General features: G+C 45.8%; 1 protein-coding gene across 8 annotated transcripts in view; it reads right to left on the minus strand.

Moving 5' to 3' along the window:
• Unc-115a (actin binding LIM protein Uncoordinated 115a) overlaps positions 1-19,182 on the minus strand; it is a 558,372-nt gene that overhangs the window by 220,091 nt on the left and 319,099 nt on the right. For all 8 annotated transcript variants that reach the window (XM_050191443.3, XM_050191440.3, XM_050191439.3 and 5 more), the window contains one exon: positions 8,760-8,928. In XM_050191443.3, coding sequence (XP_050047400.1) covers positions 8,760-8,928 — 169 coding nt within the window. The remainder of the gene's footprint in view (positions 1-8,759; positions 8,929-19,182) is intronic.

A 19,182-nucleotide genomic window follows, 5' to 3' on the forward strand; every position in this document is an offset into this window, starting at 1 on the left:
AAATGCATTTCATTGCAGCATATTTAATACAATAGTGGCATCATCTGCCATGACAATTTCAACTAGAGAAAATCTTCACTCTACTGTCGCCCCTAATCGACTTATAAATTATATAACCAAATTCACTTATAATGAACTTAAACATTTGTGATTGCTTTGATGCACGGAACAACATATTTTTTAACAATATGGGTAGTAGGCAATAATTCTTGCTTCTGCATTAACCCTTTTATGACAGCACATATAAATGCAGTCGAAACCCACGATAACGAAATCCCGCAACAACGAAATTCTCGCAACAACAAAACATTTTCGTATCCCCAGCAAACGCCCATAGGATTCAATGCATTTCATACCTCTCGGCAACAATATGTCGCTGTACTTTAATCCAGCATCAACAAAATTTGCTGGAACGTAACTCTGCGTATTACCTACTTGTGTAAGGCTAACAGGCTACAAAATGTGCTCAAATGCGATTGTTTTGCACTAAAACGGGACGTGAATAGGTTTCTCGAACGTAATGTACACTCACCCACAAAATATTGCGGGGTGTGTGAGCGCGTGGGGAAACGGCCCTCCTCCCCTGCTAGCCGCGCACCCCTGGTGTCGAGACCGACGCCTGTGCGTCGCTCCGAGACTGCAAGCATTCAATGTTTCCACGCTTCCTCCTTGCGCGTCAGTGCTATCTAAATGTAGCCGTGAGGTGCCCCTCTTGTGACTGGCGCTGTAGCGGCTTCGATGAGCAAAACTTCGTTTATATACAACGGAAATCAAAAGTTCATATTCGCCTTGCCTGTCTCCTTTTATAGAGCGTGTTTTCTGCCACGCTCTTCTGCGGGAGAACGCTCAGTTCGTAAAAAGAAGCAACGAAGATAGACCACGAAACGGTGCAGCGCAGAAAAAAAAAAATGACTCGGTGCATTCGCCACCGGGCTGCCCTATGCGTCAGCGCTCGTGACTCTACAAAAAGCGGCCACAGCGGCGTACGCAAGCTCACACTTCTAAACACGCTTCACATAGTTTTGCCCGTCGAAGCCGCCACAGCGCATATCGCAAGAGGGGCACCTCGCTGCTACAATCGAATATCACCGGTGCGAAAGGAGGAAGCGCGGAAACATGCACGCTTGCAGTCGCGGAGGGACGCGCATGCGTGCAGGCGTCTGTCTCAACACCAGGGGTGCACTGCTAGAAGGGGAGGAGGGGCTTTTTCACGATGCGCTTGCACATGCCGCAATATTTTGTGGGAGAGTGTACATACAAACAATGACTAACTGATCACAGGCAGCAGCTTACGCTGTAGCTTAAAGGAGGCATTGTGTAAGCGCTTTCCAAGAATAGAGCAAGGCCGCTTGCAAGGTGGCCTATTTTACGCGTGGCTCAGAATTATTGTTTGGCGGCCCGTCTCGCCAATGAGAATTTGCCTTTGAGCAAAAGTCTCAGTCAATGCACCCTCCTCACATCTGACGTCTCAGCCTTGCACGGCACTCTCAGTACCAGTGCCGTCTCGTTCAGAAAGATTTCTCCGATGCATGAGACAGACAGCTGAGATCGTGAACTGTTTGATGTACCTCCCTCCAGGTGCGACTAGTGAATTTGCAGTAAGGAAAGTTTTTTAATTTTCTAATTTTCTTTCTTTTTTTTTCCACACTACTTTCAAGTGCTGTTCACTTCCACCGAAAATATATAGCGTATCTAGCCACGTTCATGACCACTTGCGTACGGGAGACTCTGAGACCACAATGTTAGAACCATTGAGAAATACTATGCCGTCGACAAAGAATGAAAGCGTCCAACTCAAGAGATAAGATAGAATTCGCAGAACTGTCGAAACTGATCAACAAACCGAAAATAAATGATATTCGAAACTATAACGTGAGAAAGACTGAAGAAGCCATAAAAAATGGACGCAGCCTGAAATCAGTGAGAAGGAAACTTGGCATAGCACAAGTACTGCACTGAAAGATGAGCAGGGTAGTATCATCAGCAATCTCGAAGATAAAGTAGAAGAAGCGGAAGAATTCTATACTGACCTGTACCTATAAAGAAAGGGGTTGGACAGAGAGACGCAATCTCTCCAATGCTCTTCACTGCGTGCTTGGAAGAAGTATTCAAGTTATTAAACTGGGAAGACTTAGAAGTGAGGATCGACGGCGAATATCTCAGCAACCTTCGGTTTGCTGATAACATTGTTCTATTCAGCAACAGTTACAACAAATGATTGAGGACCTAAACAGAGAGAGTGTAAGAGTGGGGTTGAAGATTAATATGCAGAAGACAAAGATAATGATGAATAGCCATGCAAAGGAACAAGAGTTCAGGATCGCAAGTCAGCCTCTAGAGTGTGAAGGAGTACGTTTACCTAGGTCAATTAATCACAGAGAACCTTGATCATGAGAAGGAAATTCACAGAAGAATAAAAATGGGTTGGATCACATACGGCAGACATTGCCAGCTTCTGACTGGAAGCTTGCCATTATCATCGAAAAAGAAGCTGTAGAATCAGTGCATTTTACCCGTGCTAACATATGGGGCAGAGACTACTGACAAAGAAACTTGAGAACAAGTTAAGGACTGTGCAAAGAGCAATGGAACGAAGATTGATAGGCATAATGTTAAGAGACAGGAAGAGAGCGGTATGGATCAGAGAGCAAATGGGTATAGACGATTTTCTAATTGACATCAAGAGAAAAAAATGGAGCTGGGCAGGTCATGTAATGCGCAGGTTAGATAACTGTTGGACCATTAGGGTTACAGAATGGGTATCAAGAGAAGGAAAACGATATAGAGGACAGAAGACTAGGTGGAACAATGAAATTACGAAAGTCGCGGGCATTAGTTGGAATCTGCTGGCGCAAGACAGGGGTAATTGGAGATCGCAGGGAGAGGCCTTCGTCCTGTAGTGGACATCAAACAGGCTGATGATGATGATGAATCAAATTCCAGCTATGTCGGCGGTACACGTGCAGCGTTCGGCCTTGCAGATTGTTGCTTATGACTACAAATGGGTTTATCGCAAATCACGGGATATCGGCAATGCTGACGCACTTTCACGCCTGCCACTTCAGAACACAGGTCATGTGTACACAGATGAGGGGTATGACGCGTACAAAGGTTTTTCTATATGCTGGACGAGCTCCCACTCTCGACGGAAGACGTTAGAGGGGAAACAAGCAAAGACAAGCTGTTATCAAAGGTGTTTTACATGCAGGTCGGTTGACCGTCAAAAGTATCTGAAGACGCTTTGGCGCCATATCTCGTGCGACGAAGTCAGCTTTCTGTTGACAGAGAATGCATGATGTGGGGAAATCGGGTGATAGTGCCAATGTTTCTTCGTGGAAAGGTGCTATCGCGGTTGCACGAAAGCCATCCGGGAAACATGCTTTCTAGAGGCCATAAGTGGTGACCGCACCTTACGCAAGACGTTAAACAAACAGTGAAAGCAAGTGTCACATGCCAGTTGACCTAAAATGCGCCACCCAAAGTTTCGGTAATGTCATGGGGAGTGTCTAGGTGCCGGTGGGAGTGTGCGCACTTAGATTTTGCTCATCGTGATCAGCATTGGTTTCTAGTGCTTAGTATTTGCCGCGTACGGGTTACCAGAGGAAGTGGTAACAGACAATGGCCTGCAGTTTACACCGGCACTTTTCGAGACATTCATGAGACGGAATGGCATTCGGCACACTAAATTGCCTCCTTATCACCCCGCATTGAATCGCAGCGCCGAGCGTCGTGTACAGACTTAAAAAAAATATATTTTTAAGGGGGGAGGCTACCCTGGAGACCGAACTGTTTTATTTTTTAAGATATCCAGATGAAACTTTCAGGGTACGTCCACACACTGAACTATGAGGAACTGCAAAGTTTCATGAAGATGTGTTTATTAGTTCCAGAGTTATTGAGGTCTAACTAGGTGAATCATGTATATGCCTGAGGAAAAGCCTGAAGAAATGCCGGGACATCGTAGGAAGCTGAAATTCACTGTGATGATCCCTTGATAGATATCCCAGGCGCACCCGCGCAGCAGCCAATGACAGGCGCGCTTTAGCCCGCGGGATTTGAACGAGCTGCTCCGGCCAATCAGCGCTCTGCATCACATCGTGGGAAAACGCCAATAGCACCTGAACTGCGCCGACGATGCTATTTTGCAAGGCGACAAATCAGAGACAAGACAACACGCACCCCGCACCTGTCGCCAACCTTCTTGAAGCGGTGAGAAACCTGGTGCCAATAGGGCACTATGACAGGGCGCTTTAGCAGGCGTGTTTTCAGCACCGGGAAAGCTGGGACGAATGTGTCGCCTAGTAAACGAATCCCAGAAGAAGCCAGCCTGCAAAATAAAGCACACCAAAGCCCTCGTTGAATGTGACGTCGGTGTTGTGTATAGTATTCCCCTCGCCTGTGGGAAATGCTATATTGGCCAAACCGGGCGCTGTCTGAATGAACGCCTGCTAGAGTATCGCAGGAATGCTATTTCATTAAGTGACGCTGGTCATTTAGCCGACCACATTCGCCGTTGCTCGCACAAGCCAGCATGCAAGGCGTTTTTCGAACGAACACGTGTGTTGCGCAAATCTAGCAATCAGAAAAACCGGGAAATTTTTGAAGCATTTTGTATCTTCAATGAAAACGATTACTGTGTCAGTGCTCCTTCTGTTGCACTCGGGAAAAAAGAACTTGATTATCTCAGGGCAAAGGGGTGTGTCGAATCAGCTAGGCAGGGCGGGAGATGAGCAAGATTGTGCTGAGTGATGTAAAAAAAGAGGGGAAGGAAAGAGAGGGAAAAGTTTTTCACTTTTTGCTTTTATTCCTTTATTCTTTTAGTTTGACACTTCTGATGACTGTTGCCTGGACCAAGGAAATATTTTTGGGTGGTCCTGCACACTAGCAGCCCCCCACCCCCTCCCCCTGTGTACATAAAGCCCTGTTTTCCATGAATAAAATTCAGTTGAAGTCCGGTGTTCGTGTTGCCTTTCTCTTCTCGTCCGTGTTCAATTGTGCGCTGGAACGATGTTTCATAATGCTAATCCCAACCAACTAGCCCAGCTGTCCACACTTAGCGATGTTCTGGCAAGTAGGCTACTGCGTACTTGAAGACACAACAGTAGCCATTTACTGTTAGCCATTTACTGTTAGCCATTTACGACTGTTAAAACAAGCTGCACTGATATGTGGGCGATACCACATTTTTGTACGAATTACAAAACTCAGGCACTGGCTCACAATGTTCCCCTAACACTTAATAAGCACCGAAATACTGCTGGATATAGTAGAAGGCAGCTTCGAACATATGTTGTGCAATTGTAACTAAATAAAAGATACAGCGTATTGTGAGTGACCTTTTGGTTTGATACCGTGTTTCTGGCCGATTGTGTATTGTTTATGTACAGAGTGTTTGCGATTGCTTATGTGCTGCAAGTCATTTTTTTTTTGTGTGTGTGTTTTCATGCCTACTGATTGCGTACAGTGCACTTGAAATGGTTATTTGAGAATGAACTTCAACTTTGTGTCTTTTCGTTACCTGTTCTCAACTTTGTTTCTTTCTTTCAATACTTAATTTGCTGATCTTTAGCATATCTTGTAAAACTGATTTCTTAAACTGAAATCTTGTTTGATTCCATTGCTTGCGATTATACCTGGTTTTTTATGTGTCTTGTCCGCTATGCCTTGTAACGGCTTCCTGCGCCTTTTGTCAAGCTGCTCTAGCAGCTTTTAGCCAGGAAGCCGTCCAGATGCTTCTGGGAAATAAATTGAATTGAATTGAAAAAATTTAAAATTTAAAAATTTAAAGAGTAGTACTGCCGGACTATTATTAGCTGCATGAACGAGATACAGGTAAACCTCAATATAAGCAAGTTGCATAGGACATGAAAATACTTTCATTATATCCAATATTCATAAGCATACATGCAAATATCGGTGAAAAAAACTTCTTGATCAGGTCTATGCATAAAGAATGCAAGCAGAATGCCTTCGACGAGCAAGCAAAAGGTCTCTTTCCAATTTTAATGGTCCATCGGTAGCTTGCCATGCCACTACGTGGCATGGGAACAAAGATAATTACATATGTGCACTATGCACCGCTGTAAATACACAACCGCGCAATCGGTGCTGTCACACAGGATCTGCACAGTGACTTCCAAACTGTAGCCCAACCAAGCTAGACTGCTGGACAAAATACACAAAGCATCCTGGATGTGACGTTTCAATATTCTATACCCAACGACCACTTCCTGTTGCAGCACAGCCAAAGCTACAGAGCAGCATGTAGTCAGACATTCTAAACATCTGTAGACTATGTAGCATAAAACAAAACTTGCCTCTTATTCTTTATTTTCTTCATAAAGATTTCTTTTTTGTATTAAACAACAAACTTGCTATTTAAAGGATTTCAATTTTTTGCATTTTCTGGCTTTCAGGTGCACACTACAGGTTTTGCTTCTCCTGTAAACAAAGTTGATGCAACTGGGTCACAGCAAGCATGAGCGACTGTTCGTCGCCTGATCGGAATTCATCTATCAGGAGCAAATCAAGACAGCAGTGTGTTTACGAATGTTTCTTTGGCTGCATGCAACTACAGGAGAAAGTATGTGCAGTGTAATGAGCAGCCACCTTGACCCCAGCAAGCTGGCTGTCTTTGGCGACGTCTGTGCAAGCACAATTGCGATTACAAGCACTACATAAAAGAAAACACCCATTTCATAAATTCCATGGCATACAGGGTTAATATTCTGAGTTGTTTGCTGTCACGAATGTAATAATTTTGGCAAAATTTCACATGCATTACTGGACACACCAGCATGTACAGGAGAGAGTGCTCCTAGCGCTTTGCAACGGCAGTGTTCAAGTGGGGATGCATTCACTTTCGTAAAGATTGCTTGTAGCATCAGACGGGTCAATGTCTACTCCTCGCCGTACTAGAGCGATAGCAGTGAAGCCTTCTAGTGCAACCCAGGTCTACTATACTGTCGACAGCATTCCTTCCACATTGCCAGCAAAATGTTCAGACTACTTGGAATAGTACCCCAACTACGGAAGCTCCACCCACGTTACTTTGGTTAAGCTACCCAAGAAGGTAGTTGCCGGGTATAGTACTCTCAATTTCAAGTTGTCGAGTAGTTGCCAATACTTTTCGGACACAGGGAGGGACCACACTTGAATCCAAACTCTGCTACTATGACAGTCAGCCTAGCCTGTGCGTTTGATTTCACGCTCAACCACAATGCAGCCCACTTGTCACAAGTCACTCCACTGGTTATCAGTAAATATTAGTCACACCCACACTGCTTAGGCCACTAGGCTTAACCAGCGTCACTTCATCAGGAATTGGCAGGCAAAGTTGCGGTTTCCTGTCTGGTCGACATGGCATCAATATTTTTTTTTTTATATCCGGCATGTGTGCGTCTGAAAAATCATGTTTGAAAATTTGAGTAGCATGCTGTGTGTGTAGCATTGAAAATTTCGGTTGCCGTTATATGTTGGTACTATGGGTAGGTGGTGTTGCCGCAAGGAAATCCAAATATTGCAGGTTGAAAAATAAGTCTAAATAATTGGTAGGCTGTTGTACATTTTTGCATAGGAATACATGTTCTGAGGCACATGCAAACAAAAATTTGTTTCACTATAGTACCAACACCATGTTGGATCCCACATTTTTGGTTTTGTCACAGCCGGAGAATACTACAATGAATCAAAGCTTGACCAATAAAACTTTAGGTTTACTTCTTTACATGGAGCTTCGATTGTATAACAAATACAACTCAAGATTTGCCAACTCGGATGCAGAACATTATCAGTTCTTTGGGCCACAACGAATTATTTAAGACTTGACAAAGCTCCACTGCCAGTTCTTACGTGCCTCTAGGGAGCTTTGTGCCACAAAACATTTTTCAGATTGGCTCATTAATAGCTGAAATAGAAATATTTCAGTGCCGCGAACCCATGATTTTAGAAGGCGAGCTCCACTGCATAGAGAGACACTCTCTCCACTCGCCCCGTCTAGCCTTCGCAAGTGAAATTCCTTCCCTGCGTTCTTCCATACCGGACCTCGAGGATCGCGTGATGCATACGTCACGAACCCCGGCTACAATTTTTTTTTTCTCTCAGTTTTTTGTGGCGCGGAGCACTTCCACTGATGGTGTCGCCCGCGAGCTGCTGTGATTGTCTCATTTCGTGCAGCGCACGATTCTGCATGCTGTGCACGAGGACACCTGACTAGTGGTATAAGTCAGCGCTACACAAATACTGAGACAGACACAAGTGGATCGCAGAGCATGATCACGCGCTGGAACACCGTAGAAAATGGCATAGTTTTGGTACCTGCGCAAGTGACTGCTCGGCCATGGGAACAAGCAGACAAGTGCAGCTCTCTTGCTTCGGTGCGAAGCAAAACAAAAACGCGCAGACATTCCGTTTGTGTAATTTATTATTTCTCTAAACTTCAATTCGTCAATTCAAGCAAAAGATCACACAAATAACAGATGTTCCCTTGAATAATTCTCGAAAGTCACGTGTCATTACAAGCGATGTCACACTGCAGACACAACTACGTGACCATCGGGCTTGGAGCGCGGTCGCAATAAGGGAACGAGAAAATGCCGTTCGGATTGAAATTTCAGACCTTTTCGCCGCGCATAGTGGTGTGATTCTTCGCGAACACGATCGTTAGCGTGCATTGTATGCTCTGCACTTGTCAGCTCAAATGGCCCGACCTTGTGAGGAGCCCTTTAAAACGAAAACTTCAATGATCCAGAAGCAAGTACCTGGTGGCCGGTGAAACTGGGGCGACTTGGGTGGGTGTGGCTCGAGGGGCCTGCGCAAATAGCCCTGGGTTGGCTCTGCAGTCAGGTAGCTATAGGCGTACACACGACTGAGGTCACTCAGCAGGGGCTCTTTGTCCAGCAAGCTGCCAGGGCTTGACGACCGGCCATACTGCCAGTATCAAGAATGTTGTAAACAGATATAGACAAACATTATAACAATACAAAAGACACAAAAAGCTTAAGTTTTCAATGACACTTGCTTTCTGTAGCAGCAGTGGCTTGGTTCTTCAAAGAAATGTAGATTATTCTAAGCAGAGGACCTCTTAGCACAGAAATGACTTTGTGCATAACATTAAAATAAATCTCTTTGGTTTACATGGCGTCGAGATGGCACGCCGCCGTCGAGACGGCACGCCGCCCTGCGCAGCTCCCATCTAGACGACCAACTCTGGGCGACCCAGCAGGCCTACGAAGCGGCGAAGAGGCAAGACCTCGACGTCCCATCGTGGGAGGCCTAGGCCCAGCCGACAGAACTGCTGGTGTTCATTAAAGTTTACTCTCTCTCTCTCTCTCTGGTTTACATGGTAGACAACGTTTATAGGTGCATGTGTGCATCACAATCCATGTACAGCAAAATGTACAACAATGAAATTATCAGTGACAGAAATGACATAACCCAAGTAAACAAGGATTCGTGAGCAGCAGAGAGACTAATTGCCACTGCCGAAATGAGTTATGTATAAGGCATGTACTGCAGTGCGACTCCTCTTTCGCGCTTCCCTAAGAACCAACTAGCGCTGCTGCTGCAAAGCTCGAGCGTGGCTTCTGCAATGCCTGGCACACCAGTGCGCGCATAAGGCCCAACCAGTGGCATGCTTGGCGTCCGTTGGAGGAAAGCAACCACTGGAGACAAGCTCTGACGCGCACCTAGGCTCATTCCTCGGCTGCAGCACACTGTTGCTGGACTATTTTGTCTGCAACCGCCCAAGTCCAGCCTAAAGCAGCTTGCTGTAAAATGAGCTTGAAAAAATAAGTTAATGATCTGTAAGCTCTCTTAGATATAAGAAACATGTTTGATTAATAAATGTACACCTACCGCAAGTTTCTTTTTACCTTTGAAGTAACAATAGTGCACAAAATATCGGCATCAGCACTTGCACTCGCGTAGTCGTCTGTCTACAAGATCGCTTTGCTTAAACCTGCACGACCATGCCATATCATATCAAAAGGTGTCATACAAGTTCTTTTTTGGTAGCTTATTGCAGAGTGAACTATCTAAGAATTAGGCATGCCAAGTATCCTTGAAAAATCTGTATAGTGAAACCTTGTTAAACCGTAGTTGGCCGGTGCTCAGAAAAAGTACATACTAAACGGTAGTACTGCTTAACCACAATAGTGAGAGATTGCCCACTAACCTGTCAAAAACGGAACTACGAGAGAGTGAGATGAAAAGGCAGAAAACATGCAGTATTTATTCACTTCGAGGGACAAAGGTATGCTATTTTCGTTTGATGCCACGGCAGGCTAGCAGTGATGACGGTGGCCTCAAACTCACTCAAGCTATGAGCCAGCTTTTCCACTAGCCCCTCTTCTAGGCAAACACCCGCATGAGTAATTTTGTTATAGTGCAAGCTTGACACGGAAAACAGAAGGCACATCTGACACACACAGCACTCTGTGTGTGTCAGATGTGCCTTCTGTTGTCTGTGTCAAGCTTGCGCTATAACAAAATTAGATATGCCGTACCAACAAGCCCCTATTGCTATCCTCACCCGCATGAGGCTGATGCAATGCACAGCATCTACCACTGTCAGGCCTGAATCGCCCGTGCTGTCACTTTCTGCATTGTCCTCGTCACTGTTGCTAGACGACACTTCGGCAATAACAGAGGCAATGATGGCGAAAAGTAGAACCTTGCAAAGCTGAACCTCGTAGCCGACATATTTTCACTGTCGCAGCAGTATTGCCGACCAACTTCTACACATTCCAAATGCCACACACTGACTTCTTCATGCCATATTCGACATCAAGAACAATGTCCAATATTTCTTCTATGCTGAGCATCCGGTTTTTCTCCTAGCTTGTACGACACCACAACATGGGCCACAACGCTCAGACTCTGCCACGGTGCCAAAATCATGCTGATGCGGCTTCACCCTTCCAAGTGCACTCTGTGTTTGCACTTGAAGGCCGTTCCCATCTCTGAGGCTTGTTCTGCCGGACTGATGTACCACCGTGATTTCACGATGAAAAGTATAAACACTACGTGTGAACTGATACGTATGCAATAAGCTGGTACAGTTTATGCAGATACAAAACGCATTATGTTCGATGGCCACTGAGTCGGGGATCTGACTTTACTACTTTTAAAACGAAACTACTGTTTAAGAGGATACGGTTTAACGACATTCTATTGTATTAGAAATATTGTCACATTGTAGTGACGGTGAAGAAGGATGCAGAGCCAAACTGGGAGTTACAAATTCAACTCTTTACTGGGCGAACTTGTGCCCAGCAACACAAGTACCAAGTACCACTCAATCGCAAGAATATCAGTGAGCAAAGACGGTGATAGTCGAAAATCTGATCTGCAGGTCCAGTATGTTGGCTCATATATCAGTCATCGAAAGTTCCAGCGTATTTGCTAGTGCCCGTGTGCCTTCCAGAAACTACTACACAATTCGTGTTGCGTATGCAATCAGATTATACAAGGTTCGTTGACAACAGACAACGGATAGAGCCATCGATAACATTCGCAAAACTTCCGATACGTGCAGGTGCATTCTGCGCTGAGCGATAAAGATAAATATTTGTTAGCCAGTGGAACACGGTCACCGGATACAGATAAAGAAGTATGCATGTCAATATAATTATGCTTATTGGCATATGAAATAAATGTGAAAAAGTGGGTTTTGAAAGAATAAGCAATTTAAACACCTGCAGTGCTCACAAAAAACATCTAGAACAGCAAAAATTTATGTAATTCGTAGCTTGTCTCCGCCTGATTCTTGTTTCTGTCTAATCTTGCTCATGAAGCACCTCATTTATTTTTCTATGTTGTTTTGAACCATCAGCACCGCATTGGGAGCCCTTCACATTGAGCGGCATTGAGTGTATTGGCAGAAAAATGTTCACTGTGTAAAGGCCATGTTCAATTGTAACTGGTTGCAAATTGTCAAGTCTGTCTTTTTCGACATTATTGAAATGACATACCGCCAGAGAACACAAACTTGAGAATAGGAGAGTTTTAATAGGTGTCTTTCAGTTCCCTTTGCCAAGTCGTACTATTGAAGCACTTAATCAAATGTATGGGAGCAGCTCGTTCACATAAATATATACAACCCAGGAGACCTATGGACTGAGCTTGCAGAACTGCTACCCGCCGTTTCTTCCCTTGACGACTATGTGGAGAGTGACAGGGCAGCACTAATGACGGCGGACCTTAACAACCAAAAAGATTAACTGCATTCATGACTGTAGCAGAGCTGAGTCAGCCTGACGTCACTCGCTTCTGCATAATCTGCGCACGACCCAATACGTCAGCGTACTACTGTACATATATGCCTTCATATCAGGAATAAACGTTCATTGCCCGACGCGGGACCGTGCACATGGTGGCAGCGGTGCCCATTCACTATGTCCACCCCGTCTACGTTGCTCGCGCCCCCAAAACCATTGGATGCCTTGGAAGACGCATGGATTGCATGGAAAGTGAGTTCTTGCTATTTTCTACAGCCACCCATTTAAGTAAACAGCCTAAAGAAGTGCAAGCAGCAACGTTACTTGTAACAATTGGAGAAGACGGCAGGAAAACTTATAGCAATTTCAAATTTGAGAATGACGAGTACAAGAACAACGTCGATGTTTTGCTTGAAAAGTTTAAGAAATCCTATTAGCGATCAATAAATTTGACATTTCATGAGTTCCGCTTCAGATTAAGAGACCAAGAGCAAGCAGAACCTTTTAACGACTGGCTGATAGACCTAAGGCTCCTAGCAAAGAACTGCAAGTATGGAGACTTGAAAGACCGCTTGCTTCGCAGCCGCATTATCCAGGGAGTGCAGGACAAATGTTTACAGGAAAAGCTTATAGCCGAAAACTCATCGTATGAGACGACAGTCGCAATATGCAGAGCCCATGAACAAGGCAAAAGAGCAATTTAAGGAAATCAGCGAAGGCACCGAAACAGCAGGCAACGCAGTAGTCCATGCAGTCGCCCCGCAAGAGCGACCTTGTAGCCGTTGCAGGTATTTCACTCACCAAGGCGTAACGTGCCCGGCTCTAGAGAAGGTGTACATGAAGTGCGGTAGGCGTAATCACTTTGCCCAAGCACGTAAAGCATCGGCGCCCGTCAGAACAAAGCTTGAAAACAGAACTGTGCGAACTGCAAGGCGAAGATGACGATTTCATTTTTCAAATTTCGATTGTCGGCGCGCTAGCCTCAGACCACTGGAGCACAACAGCTGACATTGAAGGATGCCCATTTGCATGCAAGCTGGACACAGGAGCTAACTGCTGTGTAATTTCGATTCAGGATGTTGGCAAGCTGCTAAGCAAGCCTCAGCAAGATTGTTACGTAACTTTAACAGCCACAAAACTGTGGCCAAAGCAAAAATTTGACTGAAGTTGTTTGCAAACAACAAAGTACACGAAGGTACTTTTTCCGTGGTTGACCAAAACGTGCCTGTGACTGTCAGTGGATTAGTAGCTGAACACCTTCGTTTTATTTGTCAGATGCAAAATGTCCACATCGACCAGTTGTACCCAGCAGCACAATCATTTGCAGATGTTTTCAGTGGACTGGGACCATTAAAAGGTGTTGAGTACACAATGAAGCTAAAGCCCAAAACTGTGGGAGTGGTTGTGCAGGCGAGGAGAGTTCCGGTGGCCCTTCCGAGAAAAAGTCGAGGAGGAGCTCCAGCGCATGGAAGAACAAACAAGGCATCACATACAAGGTAAATGAGCCAACAGAATGGTCCAGTCACATGGTCACTGTAGTTAAGAAAGAAGAAGTATGTGTCTGCCTAGACCCCACAGCACTAAACAAAGCTTTGCTCCGGGAGAATAACCCCATGGTGACCCTCATAGATGTAGTGCCTAGGCTTGCCGGAGACAAGTTCTTTGCAAGTCTAGACACAGCATCAGGATTCTGGCAAATAAAACTAGCTGACACAAGCTCGAAGCTCTGCACAATGAGCACACCATACAGACGCTATCACTTCTTTCGCATGCCTTTCGGCAATGCTTCAGCCCCGGAAGTGTTTCAGGCAGCAATGCATCGTGTGCTACAAGGTTTGCCAAATAAACGAGAAGAAAGGGGGTTAACCGAGGGGCCCGATTTTTTATTAGTCATATAATAAGAAGCCAACAAACACTGACACCAAGGACAACATAGGGGAAGTTACTTGTGCTTAATAAATGAAATAAAGAAACCATAAATTAATGGAAATTAAAGTGGATGAAAAAAACTTGCCGCAGGTGGGAACCGAACCCACAACATTTCGCATTTCGCGTGCGATGCTCTACCAATTGAGCTACCGCGGCGCTGTAACACTTTTGGCGCTGACTAACACTCCCAGGGTACTACTAGGACGCATAAATACCCAAGAAAAGTGGGTGGGGAAGCAGCGCCGTGGTAGCTCAATTGGTAGAGCATCGCACGTGAAATGCGAAGGTTGTGGGTTCGGTTCCCACATGTCGCAAGTTGTTTTTTCATCCACTTTAATTTCCATTAATTTACGGTTTCTTTATTTCATTTATTAAGCACAAGTAATTTTTCCTATGTTGTCCTTGGTGTCAGTGTTTGTTGGCTTCTTATTATAAGGTTTGCCAAATGTCGCAGTAGTAATGGATGGGGCAAGGCTAAAGAAGAGCATGACTACCACTTGCACTTTCTTTTAACACGCTGTCGTGAATATATCCTGAAACTAAACCTGAAGAAATGTTCATTTTTCCAGCCAGCCCGAAGTATGCTACCTGGGACACGTGCTCACTGCAGAAGGCCTGCGAGTTGACCCGCAATGCGTGCAAGATATTCTTCAAATGCCAGCTACTAAGAATAGTAAGGAGCAGCAAGTCCTTCTGGGCACGATAAACTTTGCGCAACGTTTCATCCATAACATGTCGGAGGTGACCGCCCCTCTTCTACCTTTGTTGTGCAAAGAAATCGCGTGAGTATGGACAGTGAAGCAGGAAGAAAGCTTCGAAACGTTGCGCGAGGCTCTGATAACAGCCCCGATTCTGTTATTTTGACCCTAAGAAAACAGTTACCTTATCAGTTGACGCAAGTCAGTTCGGGGTAGGATCCGTTCTGATACAGGGTGCACACCACATTGCTCTTTCGTCACGGTCACTCACAGATGCGCAGCAAAGATATGCTGAGATAAAAAGGAAACTCTAGCGATAGTGCACGGCTGCACCAAATTTCATGACTATACAGTCGCTGACCGTTTATTCGGACCTCACGAGGACTGCGGAAATGTCCGAATAAACAAGTGTCCGAAAAAGCAGATTAAGAAGAAATAAAAAAAAGAAATCCTTTATTTCCATGCACTTATTCGGGCTCGGCAGTAGGCTTGAAGAAATCGTGAATGCGCCATTGCACGCTGTTCCATTTACGCGCAATCAGATAAGCCTGAATCTCTGAGAGGGTCGTACGATCAAGATAGGCAGCTGAAAGCAGTCACTGCTTGTGCACGCTCCGCTGCAACGGCAGCGTAGCATACGGTGCGTCATCTTCCGATGCAGCAGAAACCTGACGAATGATCTCGCCGTCATCGAGTTCTGCGCATGTCAGTACAGCAGCATGAGCACCTGTGAAACTGTCAAATGAGATGGTGTCCGGAACCACTGCACAGGTCTCGGCAGAACACTTTCGGCATCAGTAGGGTGCACATCGGAAGGCGACAAATACTAGGCTCCCGGCACCCGCTTGCCGGCATTCCCCAGCGCAGTCTGCGCGGGCACTGTCAGTGCCATTACACACTTGACGCTATGTTTCCGTATGCCACGTTGCATCACTGCAACCTCGACACAGCACACAAAGCAAACATCACCACACCGTCACGCCGATACCAGTTACTAAGCTGAGACCGGAACTGCTGTAGCCATGAACCAGGCAGAAAGGATGATGATGAACGGGGATTTTCAGTAGCGCTACTTCGTGGGGCAGCAAGGAGGCTCCGTTCAAAACAAAAATGGTGTTCAGCAAGTCTAACCATGCACCGGTCAGAGTCAGTGCATGGTGCTTTCGATCGAGTTGGCTCAAGGAGTGTCCAAAAAATCAGACGAGAGGTTGCAAGGTGTCCGAACTTTCGGCAGTTGTTATACATTATGGTCCAAGGGGGGAATGGCGGTGCAGCGAAGCAGACCGAATAATCGAGCATGTCAGAATTTTTGGAGTTCGAAAAATCAGTCAGCGACTGCATATCTGGACAGCATGCAGTAACACTTGAGACAGATCATCAGCCATTGGAGGCCATATTTAATAGCGTCCTCGATCACCTTGCCCCGGAGTTGCCTCGAAAGCAGAATGGTGCGCTTTGCACCGCGGTGGTGGCGCACTGCAGAGGGTCAAGATCAAGGACAAAATTGCACCGCGTTACAGCCACTGTAACCGTGTGCAGGGTGCTTGCATGCAGTGCTACTTTGCACCTGGCGCGCAAATGTGCGCGCGCACACATTTTATTGTTTGCAGGTGCTGAGCATCTGCGGCAAGCGCTCAAACCTTGTCAAACTGCGTGCTCTGACATACCTGGTTGCAAGCAAACACCAATGTATTTTATAATTAATCGTGAGGGCCCGTTCCTGACGACCCGTTCAACGAATCTGTCCACTTTTGGCCGCTCTTCACCACATTGTTTTTGGACGAGGTCCATCAGCATGTAGTCTTCGCTGTCAGACGAGTTTGAAAAAAAGTTCATTGATTGCGGCAACTAGCCGCGTTTCCTTTCTCATTGCAGACGTCTCCACTAGCTAACTCCGTCAACTCCGTTGCAACCGCAGCTGTCGGGCCAGAGCATCCGCGGTTCTCCAGTCGGCAGTGCTTGCACACGTCCCGCAGTGGTTGCTGGGATTGCACCCCGACACACCGCCGATTTTCTCGGTGCGAGACAGGGCAACGGAAAACCGCTCCAACAGGGTGCGCTTCCGGTGATCGAGGATGGTCGGTGCGCACCGGTGCGGTTGATCGAGGATGAAAGCGTGCACCAAGGCGCACCAGTGCGGGTGATCGAGGACGCTATAATAAACCACTTCACCAGTGCCCACTACGCTTGCAATGCATGCGACTGAGAATGCAACGTTACCCCATCATTGTGACGTATAAACCCAGCACAGAACGCAGATGCATTAATCGTTTTCGCAGTAAAGAACACCTGGAAGAACATGAGGACTTTGAAGTTAATGTTCTTGATTTTGTTTCAGCCTCAGAGCACTGCCTGAAAGACCTACTTGCAGCAACCAGTGAGGTCAGCAACCTGACAAAGCTGTGTGAATACGCAGAGACAGCATGGCCTCTTTACAAGCTCAAAGTCCCAGACCAACATCGGACCTACAGGGCGTACCGAGACGAGATACACATGCAGGATGGCCTCTTATTTCACAGCAACAAGGTAATCATACCCAAGTCAAAAAGATGCCAAATAATTTGCCTCCTCCACGTGGTGCATGCTGGAGCGGATAAAATAAAGGTGAGGGCTAGGAACATGATGTTCTGGCCGAAAATAACAAGCGACATTGAGCAGTTCTGCAAAGGACGCAAGGTGTGCCTAAAGAATCAGCCGCGAAACGCCAAAATGCCTCTCTTAAGTCACGATGTTCCCACCCTACCCAGGCAAGTTGTTGGCATCGACTTGTTCTCTTATGAAGGTCGTGAATTTGCCACCATCTTTGACTTTTACTCGTTCTTTTTCGACATTCGGGAACTTCACACTGCCACAGCAGCCTCGCTGAACGCCTGCTGTTCCGAAATATTTTCTGTTCATTGCCTTGCCTATGAAGTTGTGCAGTGTTCATCATCATCCTCATCATCATCAGCCTGGTTACGCCCACTGCAGGGCAAAGGCCTCTCCCATACTTCAACAACCCCGGTCATGTACTAATTGCGGCCATGTCATCCCTGCAAACTTCTTAATCTCATCCGCCCACCTAACATTCTGCCGTCCCCTGCTACACTTCCCTTCCCTCGGAATCCAGGCCGTAACCCTTAATGACCATCGGTTATCTTCCCTCCTCATTACATGTCCGGCCCACGCCCATTTCTTTTTCTTGATTTCAACTAAGATGTCATTAACTTGCGTTTGTTCCCTCACCCAATCTGCTCTTTTCTTATCCCTTAACGTTACACCCATCATTCTTCTTTCCATAGCTCCTTGCGTCGTCCTCAATTTAAGCAGAACCCTTTTCGTAAGCCTCCAGGTTTCTACCCCATACGTGAGTACTGGTAAGACAAAGCTGTTATATACTTTTCTCTTGAGGGATAGTGGAAACCTGCTGTTCATGATTTGAGAATGCCTGCCAAACGCACCCCAGCCCATTCTTATTCTTCTGATTATTTCAGTCTCATGATCCGGATCCGCGGTCACTACCTGCCCTAAGTAGATGTATTCCCTTACCACTTCCAGTGCCTCGCTACCTATCGTAAATTGCTGTTCTCTTCCGAGACTTAAACATTACTTTAGTTTTCTGCAGATTAATTTTTAGACCCACTCTTCTGCTTTGCCTCTCCAGGTCAGTGAGCATGCATTGCAATTGGTCCCCTGAGTTACTAAGCAAGGCAATATCATCAGCGAATCGCAAGTTACTAAGGTATTCTCCATTAACTCTTATCCCCAATTCTTCCCAATCCAGGTCTCTGAATACCTCCTGTAAACATGCTGTGAATAGCATCAGAGAGATCGTACCTCCCTGCCTGACGCCTTTCTTTATTGGGATTTTATTGCTTTCTTTATGGATGACTACGGTGGCTGTGGAGCCGCTATAGATATCTTTCAGTATTTTTACATACGGCTCGTTTACACCCTGATTCCGCAATGCCTCCATGACTGCTGAGGTTTCGACTGAATTAAATGCTTTCTCGTAATCAATGAAAGCTATATATAAGGGTTGGTTATATTCCGCACATTTCTCTATCACCTGATTGATAGTGTGAATATGGTCTATCGTTGAGTAGCCTTTACGGAATCCTGCCTGGTTCTTTGCTTGGCAGAAGTCTAAGGTGTTCCTGATTCTATTTGCGATTACCTTAGTAAATAGTTGGTAGGCAACTGACAGCAAGCTGATAGGTCTATAATTTTTCAAGTCTTTGGCGTCCCCTTTCTTATGGATTAGGATTATGTTGGCGTTCTTCCAAGATTCCGGTACGCTCGAGGGCTTGAGGCATTGCGTATACAGGGTGGCCAGTTTCTCTAGAACAATCTGCCCA

This window comes from Dermacentor andersoni, chromosome 1, assembly GCF_023375885.2.
Source record: "Dermacentor andersoni chromosome 1, qqDerAnde1_hic_scaffold, whole genome shotgun sequence".
Taxonomy (NCBI): Eukaryota; Metazoa; Arthropoda; class Arachnida; order Ixodida; family Ixodidae; genus Dermacentor; species Dermacentor andersoni.